This window comes from Aotus nancymaae, unplaced genomic scaffold (genome assembly GCF_030222135.1).
Source record: "Aotus nancymaae isolate 86718 unplaced genomic scaffold, 86718_ANA_hifiasm-v0.15.2.pri h1tg000053l, whole genome shotgun sequence".
NCBI lineage: Eukaryota > Metazoa > Chordata > Mammalia > Primates > Aotidae > Aotus > Aotus nancymaae.
Window position 1 is genome coordinate 5,060,423 of NW_026988467.1, and position 14,813 is coordinate 5,075,235.

General features: G+C 42.5%; 2 protein-coding genes across 5 annotated transcripts in view; one reads left to right on the top strand and one right to left on the bottom strand.

The window, feature by feature from the left end:
* PER3 (period circadian regulator 3) overlaps positions 1–3,010 on the top strand; it is a 61,678-nt gene extending 58,668 nt beyond the window's left edge. For all 4 annotated transcript variants that reach the window (XM_064363198.1, XM_064363196.1, XM_064363197.1 and 1 more), the window contains one exon: positions 2,062–3,010. In XM_064363198.1, coding sequence (XP_064219268.1) covers positions 2,062–2,139 — 78 coding nt within the window. In that variant the 3' untranslated portion in view covers positions 2,140–3,010. The remainder of the gene's footprint in view (positions 1–2,061) is intronic.
* A 5,279-nt stretch (positions 3,011–8,289) lies between these two features.
* UTS2 (urotensin 2) lies at positions 8,290–14,146 on the bottom strand. The gene is made up of 5 exons (XM_012473672.2): positions 13,962–14,146; positions 13,548–13,570; positions 11,471–11,581; positions 9,998–10,041; positions 8,290–8,556 (listed from the first exon to the last, which is right to left on the bottom strand). Exons 1-5 carry the CDS (start codon positions 14,084–14,086, stop codon positions 8,440–8,442), a joined length of 420 nt encoding a protein of 139 aa, XP_012329095.2. The 5' UTR covers positions 14,087–14,146; the 3' UTR covers positions 8,290–8,439.
* Between the last annotated feature and the right edge of the window lie 667 nt (positions 14,147–14,813).

A 14,813-nucleotide genomic window follows, 5' to 3' on the forward strand; every position in this document is an offset into this window, starting at 1 on the left:
TGCCTTTCTTTAATTCTTTCATCATATTTTTCTTTTCTTTTTTTTAAGACAAGGCCTCACTCTGTCACCTAGGCTGGAATGCAATGGCATGATCCTGGCTCACTACAGCCTCAGCCTCAGCCTCCTGAGCTCAGGCAGTCCTGCCACGTCAGCTTCCCAAGTAGCTGGCATACACACTACCATGCCCACCTAATTTTTTAGTTTTTGTAGAGATGGGGTTTTGCCATGTTGCCCTGGCTGGTCTTGAACTCTTGAGCTCTAGCAATCCACCTGCCTTGGCCTCCTGAAGTGCTGGGATTATAGGTATGGGCCACTGCACCCAGCTTTTTTTTTTTCTTTTTCTTTTTTTTATAGGCAGTCTCACTTTGTCACCCAGGCTGGAGTGCAGTGGCGTGATCACAACTCACTGCAGCCTCCACCTCCTAGTTTCAGGTGATCCTCTCAAGTAGCTGGGACTACAAGTGTGCACCACAATGCCTGGCTAATTTTATTTTATTTTATTTTATTTTTTTAGAGATGGGGTCTCACTATGTTGCCCAGGATCAAGCCATCCACCTGCCTGGGCCTTCGAAAGTGCTGGGATTATAGGCATGAGCCACTGTGCCCCACAAGTTCTTTGATCATCTTTCAGTTGTTTTAAAATATTTGTCTAGCAATTATTTTATCTGGTCTTTCTTAGAGACTTCTACTATTGGTTTATTTTTTTCCTTTGAATGGCCTATACCAGGAGTGTCCAATCTTTTGGCTTCCCTGAGCCACATTGTAAGAATAAGAATTGTCTTGGGCCGCATATAAAATATACTAACAATAGCTGATGAGCGAAAAAATAATAATAAGTCACCAAAAAAACCTCATGTTTTAAGAAAGTTTACAAACTTGTGTTGGGCCACATTAAAACCCATCCTGTGCCTCATGTGGCCCATGGACAGCAGGTTGGACATGCTGGGGCTGTACTTTGCAGTTTCTTTGTATGCCTTAATGGTTTTTTTTTTTTTTTGGTTGAAAATAGACATTTGAATCTAATAAAGTCATAATTCTGGAAACCAGATTCTCTCCTTTCCCAGGGTGTATTGATTATTGTTTTCATTTTTTGATTGTTGGAAGACAGGGTCCTTATTTCCAACTCCCACAAGCTGTGTGCAAGCTGCTCCAGGAATACGTGCCTTGCCCAGGGTCAGGGATGGGTAGTTGCTACTGTGCTTCAAGCTGAAATTGACCACAGGCAACCACCGCTTACCCTCTAAGCACTCCCCGGAAAGTTGCAGGCCTTCAAATACACTCGAGCTCCAAATAGTTACCTCAGACTGATTTTGTGAGTGCAGTTGTTGTCTCGGTGAGGAGATAGAGTCCTAGTCCTCCTACTCTGCCATCTTCTCAGAATCATCTCCCCATCTCCATTTTCGAAGAAAAGAATGAGTGTCTGTCATGTAAGAATGACTGGATAGGGTCTCACCAAAAAGCAGGAGCTGGGCTGGTTACTATTAAGTGTCTTTGTTTTTTTTTTTCAGTGTTGTTCTTCTGGTTTTAAATAGACACATATATGAAGGATAAGCCCCACAGCAATTTAAACAAAAGTGCAGTCCATGCACCACTTAGTGACGGGGATGTTTTGTGCAAGCATCCTAGAGTGTACTCACACAAACCAAGGTGGGGTAGCTTGCTACACTCACTCCTAGGCTCTATGGGGCAGCCGTTTGATTCTAGGCTACAAACCTGTACAGCTGTTACTAGCCTGAATACTGTAGTCATTTGTAACACAGTGGTACTTGTGTATCTAAACATAGAAAAGGTACCATTAAAATATGGTAGGATAATCTTCAAAGAAAGACCACCATCATATATGTAGTCTGTTGTTGACTGAAACGCTATGCAGCACATGACTGTATTTAAACAATTTGTCATTTGCCTTTTAATAATGAAGAATGCGCTCTAATGAATATTTTCAGACATTAATAAGTCGGGGAGTTAGAAACATGTTGCTTGACCAGCCTTTTACTGTTTTAAAACTCTTCAGGTGACACTGACATCAGCTAACGTGCCTGCTTTTGTTCTTTTTTGGAGGCCTGTGTCACTTGCGAAAGTGCAGATTCAGCTGATGATGCGGCCACATCCAGTGGTCAGGCAGAAGACAGCAGTTGAGCGACTGTGAGGATGAACCTTCGTACCCTTTCCAAGACATGTTACACAAACAGACCTTTTTAAGTCCTGGACTTTTAAATATTTGACCATGAAGTTAGCAGTGAATCTTAAGATTTTTTCTTCTGGATTTTTTAATACACATAATCTTTTTGAAGCAGATATTGTATACAAAGTCATACTTCTCTTTGTTCCTGATACATTAAAATGGCCAATGAGGCTCTTTCTCTAGTTGAGTTGTCTTCTAAAGAGATTGGATGGCCTCTAAAGAGGTATGTGGATCTCAGGTTCAGATGTCACCCAGAGTAAATTATAATTAGAAGTCTAGCTAGAATGAGCCCAGACCTTAGCGTGATTTATTTTGTTCTGTTACATAAGTCACTTTCACCTTAGAGTGCTTGAAGAACTCCCATCTACAGGTTGTATACTTTTCATAATGGTTTGCGTAAATGTAGTACATTGACGTAGGCTTTGTTCAACCTGGCGTTCCCCTGCTTAAGATAAAACATTCCGGTTTTCTCACAGCACGTTAGCATGTATTGTCCATTAGCATATCTGGGATAACCAGGTTTTGAGGGTTAAGTTTTGACCTTCATCCTTGAAGATGCCTTTCCTACTGATTTTCCACCTTCCAGTGAAATTCTGAAAGTCGTATCTTAAACATTGATCAGCTTACCATGGGCTTATTCTTTTGAGAGTTTAAGTTAGCATTTACATGTGTAATGTTAAAATGAAAGAGCTGCTTATTCAACCAATGGTGTTGCCCTTTTGAATGTTTTTAATTGTAAAAAGTTCCACAAGTAATGTAAAAGCTAGTATCGTTCTTGTATGCTTCTGTGTTTAAATTTTCATTCTTACCAAAATTAACAGTTAACTCTTTCTTTCCAATCAATTTATACAAAAGAGGTCACTCCAGCCCTACCAGAGGTCTGATTGGCTCTGCCTTTGTTTGCCCTTGACCAGGGGTAAGTGTCATGGGGGTCGCACAGGAGAAAACGTCCCGGCGAGCTCAGTTGTCCTTCCCACAAGGCCCTGTGGTTCCTTCAGTCAGTGCTTTCTATGGCGGTTGTAGTTGTGTCTTCTAAGAAGTGAGTGCAGTTGTTTAATTGATAAATCAGCTCACTCTCTGGTGCTCTTTAGAGAAGTCCCTGATTCCTTCTCAAACTTGGGATGATACATGAAATTCACACCCCTGAAGTCAGGAAAAAAAATACATAATGAAGGTTACAGTAACCTTTTGTCTTTATATAACTTGCAACAAACTAACTTATTTTTGTCTTCTTTTTTGTGGTTGTTTTAGGGAAATGCTGCTTTCTCCTTTGAAATGTTACAGCTTTTTGTAAATGCATCCTGATAATGATTAGGAAAATCAACCTTTTTATCCACGATGACCATCCCCGTAGCTCAGATTTTCTTTCGAAGCACTGGTTTTCTGGATGATAATTCCATCTTAAGGTGTCAGCACTATTTTCAGATGCTGCCTCTGGCAGTGCTTGAATTTTCTGATATTAAGCAGTTCCGTGCAGATATTCCCGTTTTATAAATAGCTCTCATATTCTGCTCCATCTTGATACTTAAGTGATTTCTGAAGCCTTTGTGTATGTGTTGATCAGGTTGTGTGGTATTTTTGCTTGATGAAAAAATCAAATTTGAAACAACCAGCCAGTAGATTGTCTATCAGTGATCTTCTGTAGTAATAAAGTTTTTGCTTCTGTAAATAAAAACAGTATCTGTAGCTATCAGGATCATTGTGCATTCATATACGTCTATTTTAAGCCTTATGTTCTCTAATAGAAGCCTTTCTTTTCCATTATTTCTGGATATCTGTATTATCCAAATGTGCTCATTTCTTTGCCTTAGTACACATTTTCTGGAGTACATGTTATACAAGGTTTCACTGGAAACTGGTGCTTGTCACAGAACTGTCAGAGCATGAGGAGCGCTCCTGTTGTGGGTGGACGTGTCCACGCACTCGGGTTGCACCTGCTGCTGGCAGTGAGCAGGGGGCTCAGCAGCTGGACCACCGCCCCCCAAGGGGGCTCTCCCCAGTTTAAACTTTGTTGTTCAAATTTATTAACTTTTTATATTAATGACTATAGAAAATGGAAGTAAAAATGTATATTATCGGCTTCAGTGTTTACATAAATGTTATCCAGAAGCTGTATTTTCTTTGGTCAGAAGTCAAGATTTATGAAAAACAAGATGCTGTCTGAATGGAATTGTTTTGCAATTGAGTGAAACTTCATTATAATTCACAGTGTATATTTAATCCAATTGAAATTTTGTTTCAACTGAATGTATAATTAACTCTGAATTTGTTTTTAATCATTAGTAATATTTGAATTGGATGTCTTTTTAAGTAAAAACAATAAACTGTGTACATGTAAAACGTGAGAAATTGTCCTGCTCTGTGTTGACAGATCTTTGAGTGTGTGTTCTGTATCATTTCGAACTGCTTCTTGTGGTCTGTCGGGGCCCTCACATTGGTTAACCTTGCTTTCTCAGCCACATTCTGTGTTCGCGTTGGCCAGTGTGAGCGCCTACTATATGGAGGATAAAGATGCAGGCACTTGGGACTTTATTGGCTTATTTAACCCCTTTACACCTAATGTTCCGTTATTGGAATGCTAAGCTTGTGGGAGTTACTTATATCCTGCCCAAAGTCATCGCCAAGGTCTGATTTTTCACACACACACACACAAAATCCAATCTCCAGCGTAAATGGGTTAGTCCCCATTTCAGCACTCTGAAGAATTTATTGGGTCCTGAATATATGTACATATTTTTAATACTTATTTTAATGTCAAATTTATAAAATTTGGTTATCAAAATTTCTCTTAATAGATTTTGTAGAATGAACCTGTGTACAAGATCTGACTGTGTAACTGGTGGCAACAAAACCTAGAAATTAAGATACGGAACCAGATCCTGAAGCCAACAGAGCTTTTTAAAGTTTACACCTTTCAGACTATTTGCACCTTTCTTTTCTGTAACAAAAACCATAACAACAAGAGCAGGAAGAAAAATAGCGAAGTGTGCGTTGCATGTAGACCACTGTGACAGGTGCCAGTCTAAGTGCTTGACGTGAATTATTTAATCCTCACAACTGCCCTGTGAAATAAGCATGGTTATTGTCCTCATTTCACAGAGAAGTAAACTGAGGCAGGGGGAGTCAAATAACTGGGTCAAAGACACAGCTGGTGTGCAGTGGGAGTAGGAATCAACCCAGAAACCTGACAGGAGAGTCCCAGTCTCTCTGCATCATCACCTGACACCACTGACATGAGCAGGGGTTTCAGGATTACTCTACAATGGAATTTCACTTTTAAGTTCTCTGATACAGAACAGTTTTGTGGTGCCAACATTCTGTTCCAGAGAACTAGGATTGGTTTAATTTCAGCAGTGAGAGGCATACCACAATATCATAGCTCTCCTCAATGTCAACATGTTCTGAGCTTGTGCGTTCGTTCTTCAAGTTTAAAACATCTCTCCCTTAGATTTGCTCTTGATGTCGTCAACAAGGTAAACTCTACGAGACCTCTACTCTAGGAGACGTGTGACGTTTGGTGACAAGATTGACACAAGTTGCGTGTTGCTGTTTGGTTGGTACTGACCCTTCCTCTTGGATGTGGTGGGATGCCAGAGCTCAACAAGGGAAACCAGTTTCTCATAAAAATCCAGGCCTGTGGGTAACACACCCACGGGCACCAAGGAAGGAGAACTGTGCAGACCCCAGGCACAATTAGTGCCTGAAGTATAACTCACTGCTTGCTTATATCTAGCTTATATATATAATCATACTTAGTCCCATGTAATCTTTCTATATAATCATATAACTTACTGCTTACTATAGCTTATATATATAATCATACTTAGTTTCATATAATCTTTCTGTATAATCATATAACGGATGTAGGCAGAGCTGTACTGACACATTTAGTGCTGATTTATAGAATCCTTCTGTATAACCATATAGTAGTTTGTAGTAGGAGGAATGCCTGGAGCAGTCACAGAACAGAAGCAGTACATGGGAAAATAGCCAGACCAGGACAAGAACCAAAGACCCAGGCGGTGGCGTCTGTGCCTGAAAGGGCATACACTGTACAGCAGGCTTGGAGCAAGAGACTCTCCTCCTGATAAAGGAGTTGTAGTACCTTGCATCTAGTTCCTGTGGAAAGTAGGCCTCAGGCCTGAGATCCCGCAAATAACCGAGGGAGAAGAACCCCTCTGGTGTGACCAGTCATGGCAGCTGTACACCCTGTCAGTCTTTTCTCGCTTCTGTGCCAGCTCAAATCAGCCTCCCATAAATAAGAGCACAGGTCTGTCAGCTCCCACTGCATTGGCTTACAGTATCTTTCTATTAGAAATCCTTTGAAGTCTCCAGCCCCCCAGATAAGAAGTGTTCCGCACGTCACCTGTTGTACACAGCCCACCTCCTTGCCTCAGTGACCAAATGGGGGCGGACCCCTTTTCTGTACATGACACTCTACTACTGCACATGGCATGGCCCCCTACTGCGCACAGCCCTCCCACCCCCCCATCTGCCCAGGTGACATATGGGGTGGCCCCCTCGTTTGTGACTCACGTGATTGTGTATGCCCTGTCACTAAGCCTATAGATGATGACCTCACTCACGACCCTTCCCCCTGCCTTGTACCTAATAAATACAGACGCTTCTAGACATTTGGGGCCTCGCCCGTCTCTGCTCATTGGTGGTGTGGACCCCAAGTCCAGCTGCTCTTCTCCAGTTCTTCAGTGTCCTGTCACTTTACTTCTCGGATCCTGCATCTCAGCACAGCATAAGGGACACCCCACGACCCGGTGGGGCCAACAGCCCTACAGATCTGGCAGATTATATGTGACTAAGTATGATTATATATATAAACTAGATATAAGTAAGCAGTGAGTTATACTTCAGATATTAATTGTGCCTGGGGTCTGCACAGTTCTCCTTCCTGGGTGCCCACGGGTGGTGGTACACAGGCCTCCCCGTACACGGTAAACCCGGGCCTCCCCTGTACACGGTAAACCCGGGCCTCCCCTGTACACGATAAACCCGGGCCTCCCATGTACACGGTAAACCCGGACCTCCCCGTACACGGTAAACCCGGGCCTCCCATGTACACGGTAAACCCGGGCCTCCCATGTACATGGTTTTGTGCGAGAACCACACAGAACTCTCAGGAGTTTACACTGTATCACTGTATATTCTATACATATGTAAACCACATTATACAGATGTATTCGTGGAATCTGTCAGTACTTACACACATGGTTTGTAAAAATTCATAAGCCAGGCTATTGCTTCCACAATCGTAAATCTTGCCTCAGCTTTCTGTTAGAAACCGCAAGGTGTTTTTCCCTAGTGTAAGAAACTGTGATCATACAAGTCTCAATGTTAGCAGATTAAAGTTTTCAAGTGTTCAGGACTTTGGTCAGCTAAAACAAAGAATCTCAGCATATGAACGTCCCCGACCAACTTCAGAAACCAGGGAGCGTCAGACGCTCCTGCCCTTCATCTCAGATATCCTTAACTTGAGAGATTTTTCCAAGCTAAGATACTGGTTTGTTTTTATTTTTTATATTTTATTTTATTTTGTACTTTATTTTTTATTTTTGAGACAATCTTCCTCTGTTACCCAGGCTGGAGTGCAGCGCTGCGGTATCGGCTCACTGCAACCTCTGCCCCACGGGTTCAAGAGATTCTCAAACCTCAGCCTCCTGAACAGTTGGGACTACAGGCGCCTGCCACCATGCCCAGCTAATTTTTGTCTTTTTGATAGAGACAGGGTTTCATCATGTTGCCCAGGATGGTCTAAAACCCCTGAGCTCAAGTGATCCACCCACCTTGGCCTCCCAAAGGGCTAGGATTACAGGCGTGAGCTACTGTGCCTGGCTGGCCGTGCTTTGTTTTTTAAGTAGTATGTTCTCCTTTTTAAGGGTTGAGAGGACATCATAGCTGAGATAATGTCATTTATTTAAATGATTTGTCATTTAACAAGTTTAACTTTCATGACTTTTTCTTAGTGTTTGCTTCTGTTCATTTATTAGCTTCGCTTCTGAATTTTCAAAGAATTTTCTAGGATAAATGGAAGAAAGGAATAACTTTAAATTTTCAGGACACGTTTATATGGAAAATAACCACTCGTGCTATGTGCAAAACATAGAGGATTTATTTTCCAGGTGAAAATGAACAGGGGATAGTTTGCCTGGTTTTTCTCCACAGTGTTTTCAAGTCAAGCATTGTTTTATTTTTCTTGTTCTAAGGTGGGTGTTTCTGAGCTAATAGATGCTGATTTCACTTCAGACGCAGTATTTCCAGAAGCAATCAGGAGTCTCACGTTTCTTGTATGGTTTCCTGGTTCTGGCCAAAAGATGACTCAGTAAAATGTTAGGATCTTGTCCAGAGGAAGTCTGAAACTAAAACAGTCCAAACAAAAAAACAGGCAAGTTACCAACGAATGAAGAGTTCTGCACAAAAAAAGAATCTTTAGTCAAGACAACGGACTTCTTAAAAGTATTTGCATTTTTCCCTGGACTGTAATTGTAATGAGTGTCCCGGGCCCAGTGGGACACTCTCCTGTGCCCACCTCCCTGCCTCTAACAAGTGTGCCTCCAGTCTGTTCAGACCAGTGATGGTCATGAATTTTCCTAAACCCTCATTGGCCGATTTCTATTTAAATCATGTCAGTGGCTGGGCAGGCCGCTCACACCTGTAATTCTAGCACTTTAGGAGGCTGAGACGGGCAGGTCTCTTGAGCTCAGAAGTTCGAGACCAGCCTGAGCAACTTGGTAAAACCCCCATCTCGACAAAAATTAGCTGGGTGTGGTGGTGGGCTCCTGTAGTCCCAGCTGCTCAGGAGGCTGAGGCATGAGAATTGCTCAAACCTGGGAGGTGGATGTTGCAGTGAGCCAAGATCACGCCACTGCACTCCAGCCTGGGTGACAGAGAGAGATCCTGTCTCAAAAATAAGTAAGTCAATAACATGTTCTGCACATTTATTATCTTCTGTGTAAAATATTGTATTGTTTGTATTGTGTTCTGTTGTGTTGTATTGTACTATATTCTTTTGAGATGGCGTCTCACTCTGTTGCCTGCATTGAAGGGCAGTGGCGCCATCTCAGCTCACTGCAACCTCCACCTCCCAGGTTCAAGTGATTCTCCTGCCTCAGCCCCCAAGTAGCTGGGACTACAGATGGATGCCACCATGCCCGGCTAAGTTTTTGTATTTTTTCTAGAGACGGGGTTTCGCTATGTTGCCCAGACTGTCTCGAACTCCTGGCCTCAAGTGATCTGCCTGCCTCAGCCTCCCAAGTGCTGGAATGATGACAAGCCTGAGCCACTGCACCCAGCCTCCTGCACACGGTTCACGTCAATGTCTGGGGCATGGCCTTCTTCCATGAGATGTTACTGCAGTGCTCTCCATGCTTTCACGTGCATGGGAATCAGCTGGGGATCTTGTTAAGATGCAGACTTTGCTTCTCCGGGCGCTAGATGGCCCTGAAATTCTGCATTCCTCACTGGCTTCCTGGCGCTCCCGGCGCTGCTGGCGGGGCCGCATGTTAGATGGCAGATGAGAGCACAAGTGGATGCCAGGCTGGACAGCAGGGACCTCGCCTATTTTTTTCATTCTTTCACAACCAGTTTGATCTACCCAAAACAGGCACTGGTAAGTTCTTGTTGCATTCAGATCGCATATCAATCAAAATTGGGAAAAATTAATGCTTTGAAATAATGCTGGCCAATTATTTTAAGCTGTGGTTTCCACCAAGAACACTCCTCATTCATGAATTCAAAGTCCTGTAAAATCAGTACAGAGCATTCACCTTTTAAACCTCACTCATAAATAGAGTCACTCACCTTTCCCAAATTTCCTCTTGGGTTAAAAATGTTGGTTCTCGAGTCTGCAAAACAGTTTTGAAACCAATTCATCAGATCCGTTGTTTATCCTGTATGTTTGTTTTAATATATACACATGTACATGTATAATGTTACTAAATTATGACTAGTTTCTAGTCTTTTTGCACACTGCAGCAAGACTCTCTTGAATGCAGACAGGCACTCCTGTTCTTATCTCGAGTTCACAAAAGTCACTGCATTTTCCTCAGTAACTTAGCAGTCCAGTAGCTCGTCAAAGACACAACAAATAAACTCCTGTCTATTAAACAATGCCTATTAAAAGGCTCAATTTTTCTTTTTTTGAGACAGTCTCGCTCTGTCACCCAGGCTGGAGTGCAGTGGCGAGATCTTGGCTCACTGCAACCTCCGCCTCCTGGATTCAAGCAATTCTTCTGCCTCAGCCTCCCTAGTAACTGGGATTACAGGCACCTGCCACCATGCATGGCTAATTTTTGTATTTTCAGTAGAGACGAGGTTTCACCATGTTGGCCAGGCTGGTCCTAAACTCCTGACCCCAAGTGGTCTGCTGACCTCAGCCTCCCAAAGTGCTGGGATTATAGGTGTGAGCCACTGTGCTCAGCAAAAGGCTCAATTTTGTTTCCAGAGCTTCCTGAGCACTTGTGTCAATGCTTGGAGGAATGTGGCAGTGGGGGAATAAGCTGACAGTTTGTTGATTATTTTCTGTGTGACCCAAGGAGAGTTTTACTTGTCTTGACTCATTGACTCTTCACAAGTTACCTTCTGAGGTGGAAACTTACGTGTTTCTGATTACAGATTAAGAAACTGAAGCACAGAAAGATTACTTTGTTTAAGGTTTCAGTAAGTGGGAAACCAGCATTTTAAATTGCATTCACTGGAAACTGGAATAATTACCACCAACTCCTACCCCCCCAAAAATAAAAGTCCACACAGAAAGACAAAATGCTGAGATGCCAAAGGGCGTGGCACGTGCAAGCAGCTGCTGCAGAAAAGCTGGTTGCAGAGACCAGAGGGGAGCGTGTTGGTAACTACTTATTTTTTATTTTATTTTTTTATTTTTTGAGATGGTGTCTCACTCTGTCACCCAGGCTGGAGTGCAGTGGCGTGATCTCGGCTCAATGCAACATCTGCCTCCCGGGTTCAAGTGATTCTCCTGCCTTGACCTCCCAAGTAGCTGGGGTTACAGGTGCACACCACCACGCCCAGCTGATGTTTCGTATTTTTAGTAGAGGTGGGGTTTCACCATGTTAGCTGGGCTGGTCTTGAACTCCTGACCTTGTGATTCGCCTGCCTCGGCCTTCCAAAGTGCAGGGATTACAGGCGTGAGCCACCACCCCTGGCTATATAGCTCATCTTTACATTCCAAAATAGGGTTTTGCCTCTTCTAGACAAGGACAGATGGTAAGTTCAGTAGCAATTAAATCAGACATGCTGTAAACACGAGAAGATTCTTACCTGCATTCCTGAGGACATCGTCTCTTTCTGCACCCAGCACCTCTGGCAATATCTGCAGAAGGGAAACTCTTTCTAGTTCCTCCAGAGTTAATGGCACATCTTCATCAGGTGCTACAGAGTAAAAACAGATACTTGCAATTTGGTTCATCCTTCAATTAGTTATTTCTGTTCCTGGTATCTTTGGAGAGTACCAGAGATAGGGAGATGAACACCAGAAAAACTTCCGACACTAAGTTCATGATGTGTCATCAGTATCTTCTAAAAGAGAAGTGGAAATGCTGCCATCCCGCGTGCCCGCTGGCAGAACGGGAAGCCGGGAGGCGTGGATCGGACGCCTGCGTGAAGCGCCAAGTCCCACGACTGCCTTGAACACGAGCTTAGGGCTGAGCCACAGGCTCTCTCAAAACCGTTTTGGTTCAAAAAGTCGGACTCTCCGTCATTTCTACTCATCTACTGCTGCTTAATGCCCTTCTGCTTTTAGATATTAGGGTGGGGAAATTGGAGTGAGAGGAAAGATAAAGATTGTTATTTTCTTCCTATAAAGCCAGTAGGATGGCATCACCTCTTTCTTACTGAACCTCAAGATTTCAATACAGTTATTAGAATCAGCTTCGAAATAATCTGTAAGGAACTTGATTGTGGCATTTCCTTTGTGAAAAGTGGTTGACCAGATGGCATATAGAATATATGGTAAGTGTGCGTAAAGTGTGTGGCACGGGCACTCTGGGGTGTGTTAAACAAAGTGTGTGTGCGGCGTGGTAAGTGCAGCCCTGCCACTGTGCTGTGATTCGAGGCTGTGGGAGTCAGGGTGGGAGGCCACGTGCAGCACCGCCACTCCGCAGGCTTACAAATCACTGCAACCTTGATTGGAGGATGGTGAAGAGCTCATCGTAAAGGCAGCTGAGCACGTTTGCAGCACTTCTGAAGAATGTTAATGAAATCTATAAAACTTCATTATGTGTAAGTGCTGATGTCATGAAAGCTTCTTTCTGGAGAAATAAATGAGAACAAATTCTCAGCTAAGCTGCCACTCGTTAGAATCTGAGATGCTACACTCATTTCACCCAAGTTTCTTAAATTACATGTAGATTTTTGAAGATGACAGTAATATCTGAATGTTTTCATTTCTTATTTCATCTCGAGATGTGCACTGTTTCTTTGTAAGCAGCAGCGATTCAGTAAATGAATGCCTGTGTTTGACCGTTAGGGGACCGCCAGCAACCATCTCGGTGACTCGGGAAGTTGATTGACAGTGCCCGGTAATCATCAGAAAGCTGCTCGGGATGAACTTTTAGAGGCTAGCAATTAGAAATTCCGTGGCTCAGAGGAGCGTTTTTTGTTTTTCTTTATTTAAAAAAAGTCTAAAAGTACTCTAGATTGAAGACAAGACCAAATCTAGTTCAGATTTCGATAGAGCCTAATACCCCAGCATTAGCCTTTTCATTTCTTAAACTAAATGGAAAGACAATGGCAAGATGAGTCCTACTTGACTGATATATTTTTTAACTTAACTTAGACTTAAACTGAATTAACTTAAAAGGAAACGATCAACATACTTGGAAATCTATGAACTCCCTAGCTCCCTAGTTTGTCATTTAAAAAAAATTTAATGAACATTTTTGTTTCATGGAACACACATCAGATGATTTTTTAACATAATATAAAGTAAAACAAATAAATCCATTATACATCTATAATGAGAACAACCAGTGCTACAGTCAGTTTATTTAAAGTAAAAACTAAAAGTAATGATGTTTTAAATTGCATGCAATTTTTAAAATTGGAAAAAAAATTATATTACCCAAAGCGAGTCTGAACTACAGAGGCAACCTGAAACAAAATATTCTCCTTCTTCTCCTTTTACTTGTAGAGAGGGAGAGAGAAAAAAAAACTGTATCCATTTCTACATCTAAAACGTGTGGTGAGGATCCTCTAATATTCTTTTCAAAGCTGGAAGTATTGATAGAACAAGACCCAAAACCCCTTTGAGCAGGAATCCCATTGTTATCTCTAACATTGAATTTAAGACTGGTGAAGGCTCTTTCAAGACTAACATAAAGGGGAAAAAAAATCTTACCTGAGAGTTGAAGGGATACTTCCCTGAAGTCAAGGAGAGGGAGAGATAAGAGAGGATTGAAGAATCCTATGAAGAGCAAACAGCAGGAGACCAGCTTATACATGATGGCTGCGAGACAGACAAAATAGACGGCTTCTTCCTTCCTGGCTTCTCTTGTAGAGAACTCTCAACTTGCTCCTTCTCATTCTGCTCACTGATTATATAGATCATCCTATGACCTCACATCATCCTCTCCAAAAAGGTAAAATAAATTCATTGGCTATGGAGGCTAAAAGGCAATCACTTAGCATTGATGTAATTTTTCAAGGTAACAAGTCAGAGACAATAAATTAACTGTCTTGTTGCCTAGTGTACAAAGTAGGTATTATATAAAGAACAGTGAGTTTATAAATCTGGCGAAAAGAAGTAACTTACAGCAATAAATCATGAATTAAAGAAAGGATTGGATAAGAGTTGAAGTGGCCAAAGCAGAGAGATGTGGATTTACGAGTCCGAGCAGAAGTGACGCAGAGCACGACATGAAATGTGTTCGTTTCCATTTTTTAATCTTTCATGAGTGAGTAGATGAGATGTCATGTTGTGTTTGGGGCTGCCGTCCCTGAAGAATGACAATCTGAGGATTAAAACTTAAAACCAGCTATTTCCTTTAAAATAGGGAAACATTAGAATACACAGCAAACATTGCTCAAGGCTCAAGACAATTCTGTACCTACACGTGGCCTCATGGGAAGCCACAACCACTGGAGTCTTCGGAGAAAGGAAATAACTTCATAAAGTTGAATATTATTCAGCAAGGAGGGTTGAAGGACTTACCCCAGAAAGTTCACTGAGAAACGTTTCCGGAATGTGGCGTCTACTCCTAACTGTACTCTGCCCCGTCTGCTCCAAGCCTGGATGGGTGGAAAGGTCTCCTGACAGGCGTCCTTAAGTCTGCCTTCAGGCCTGCCACAGGCTCACCACAGCAGAGTGATGCCAGAAGCATCTGCATAAGTCAGATCACGGCGGTTCTTCACTCAAAACTTTCTGTGGACCTACACATAAAAGTTATGAAGATAGGCTAGGCACGGTGGCTCAAGCCTGTGATTTCAGCACTTTGGGAGGCTGAGGCAGGAGGATCACTCGAGCTTAGGAGTTCAAGACCAGCCTGGGCAACATAGAGAAACACTATCTCTACCAAAAATACAAAAATTAACCAGGTGTGGTGGTGCATGCCTGTATCACTTGCGCCTGGGAAGCTGAGGTTGTGGTGAGCCAAGATTGCACCAC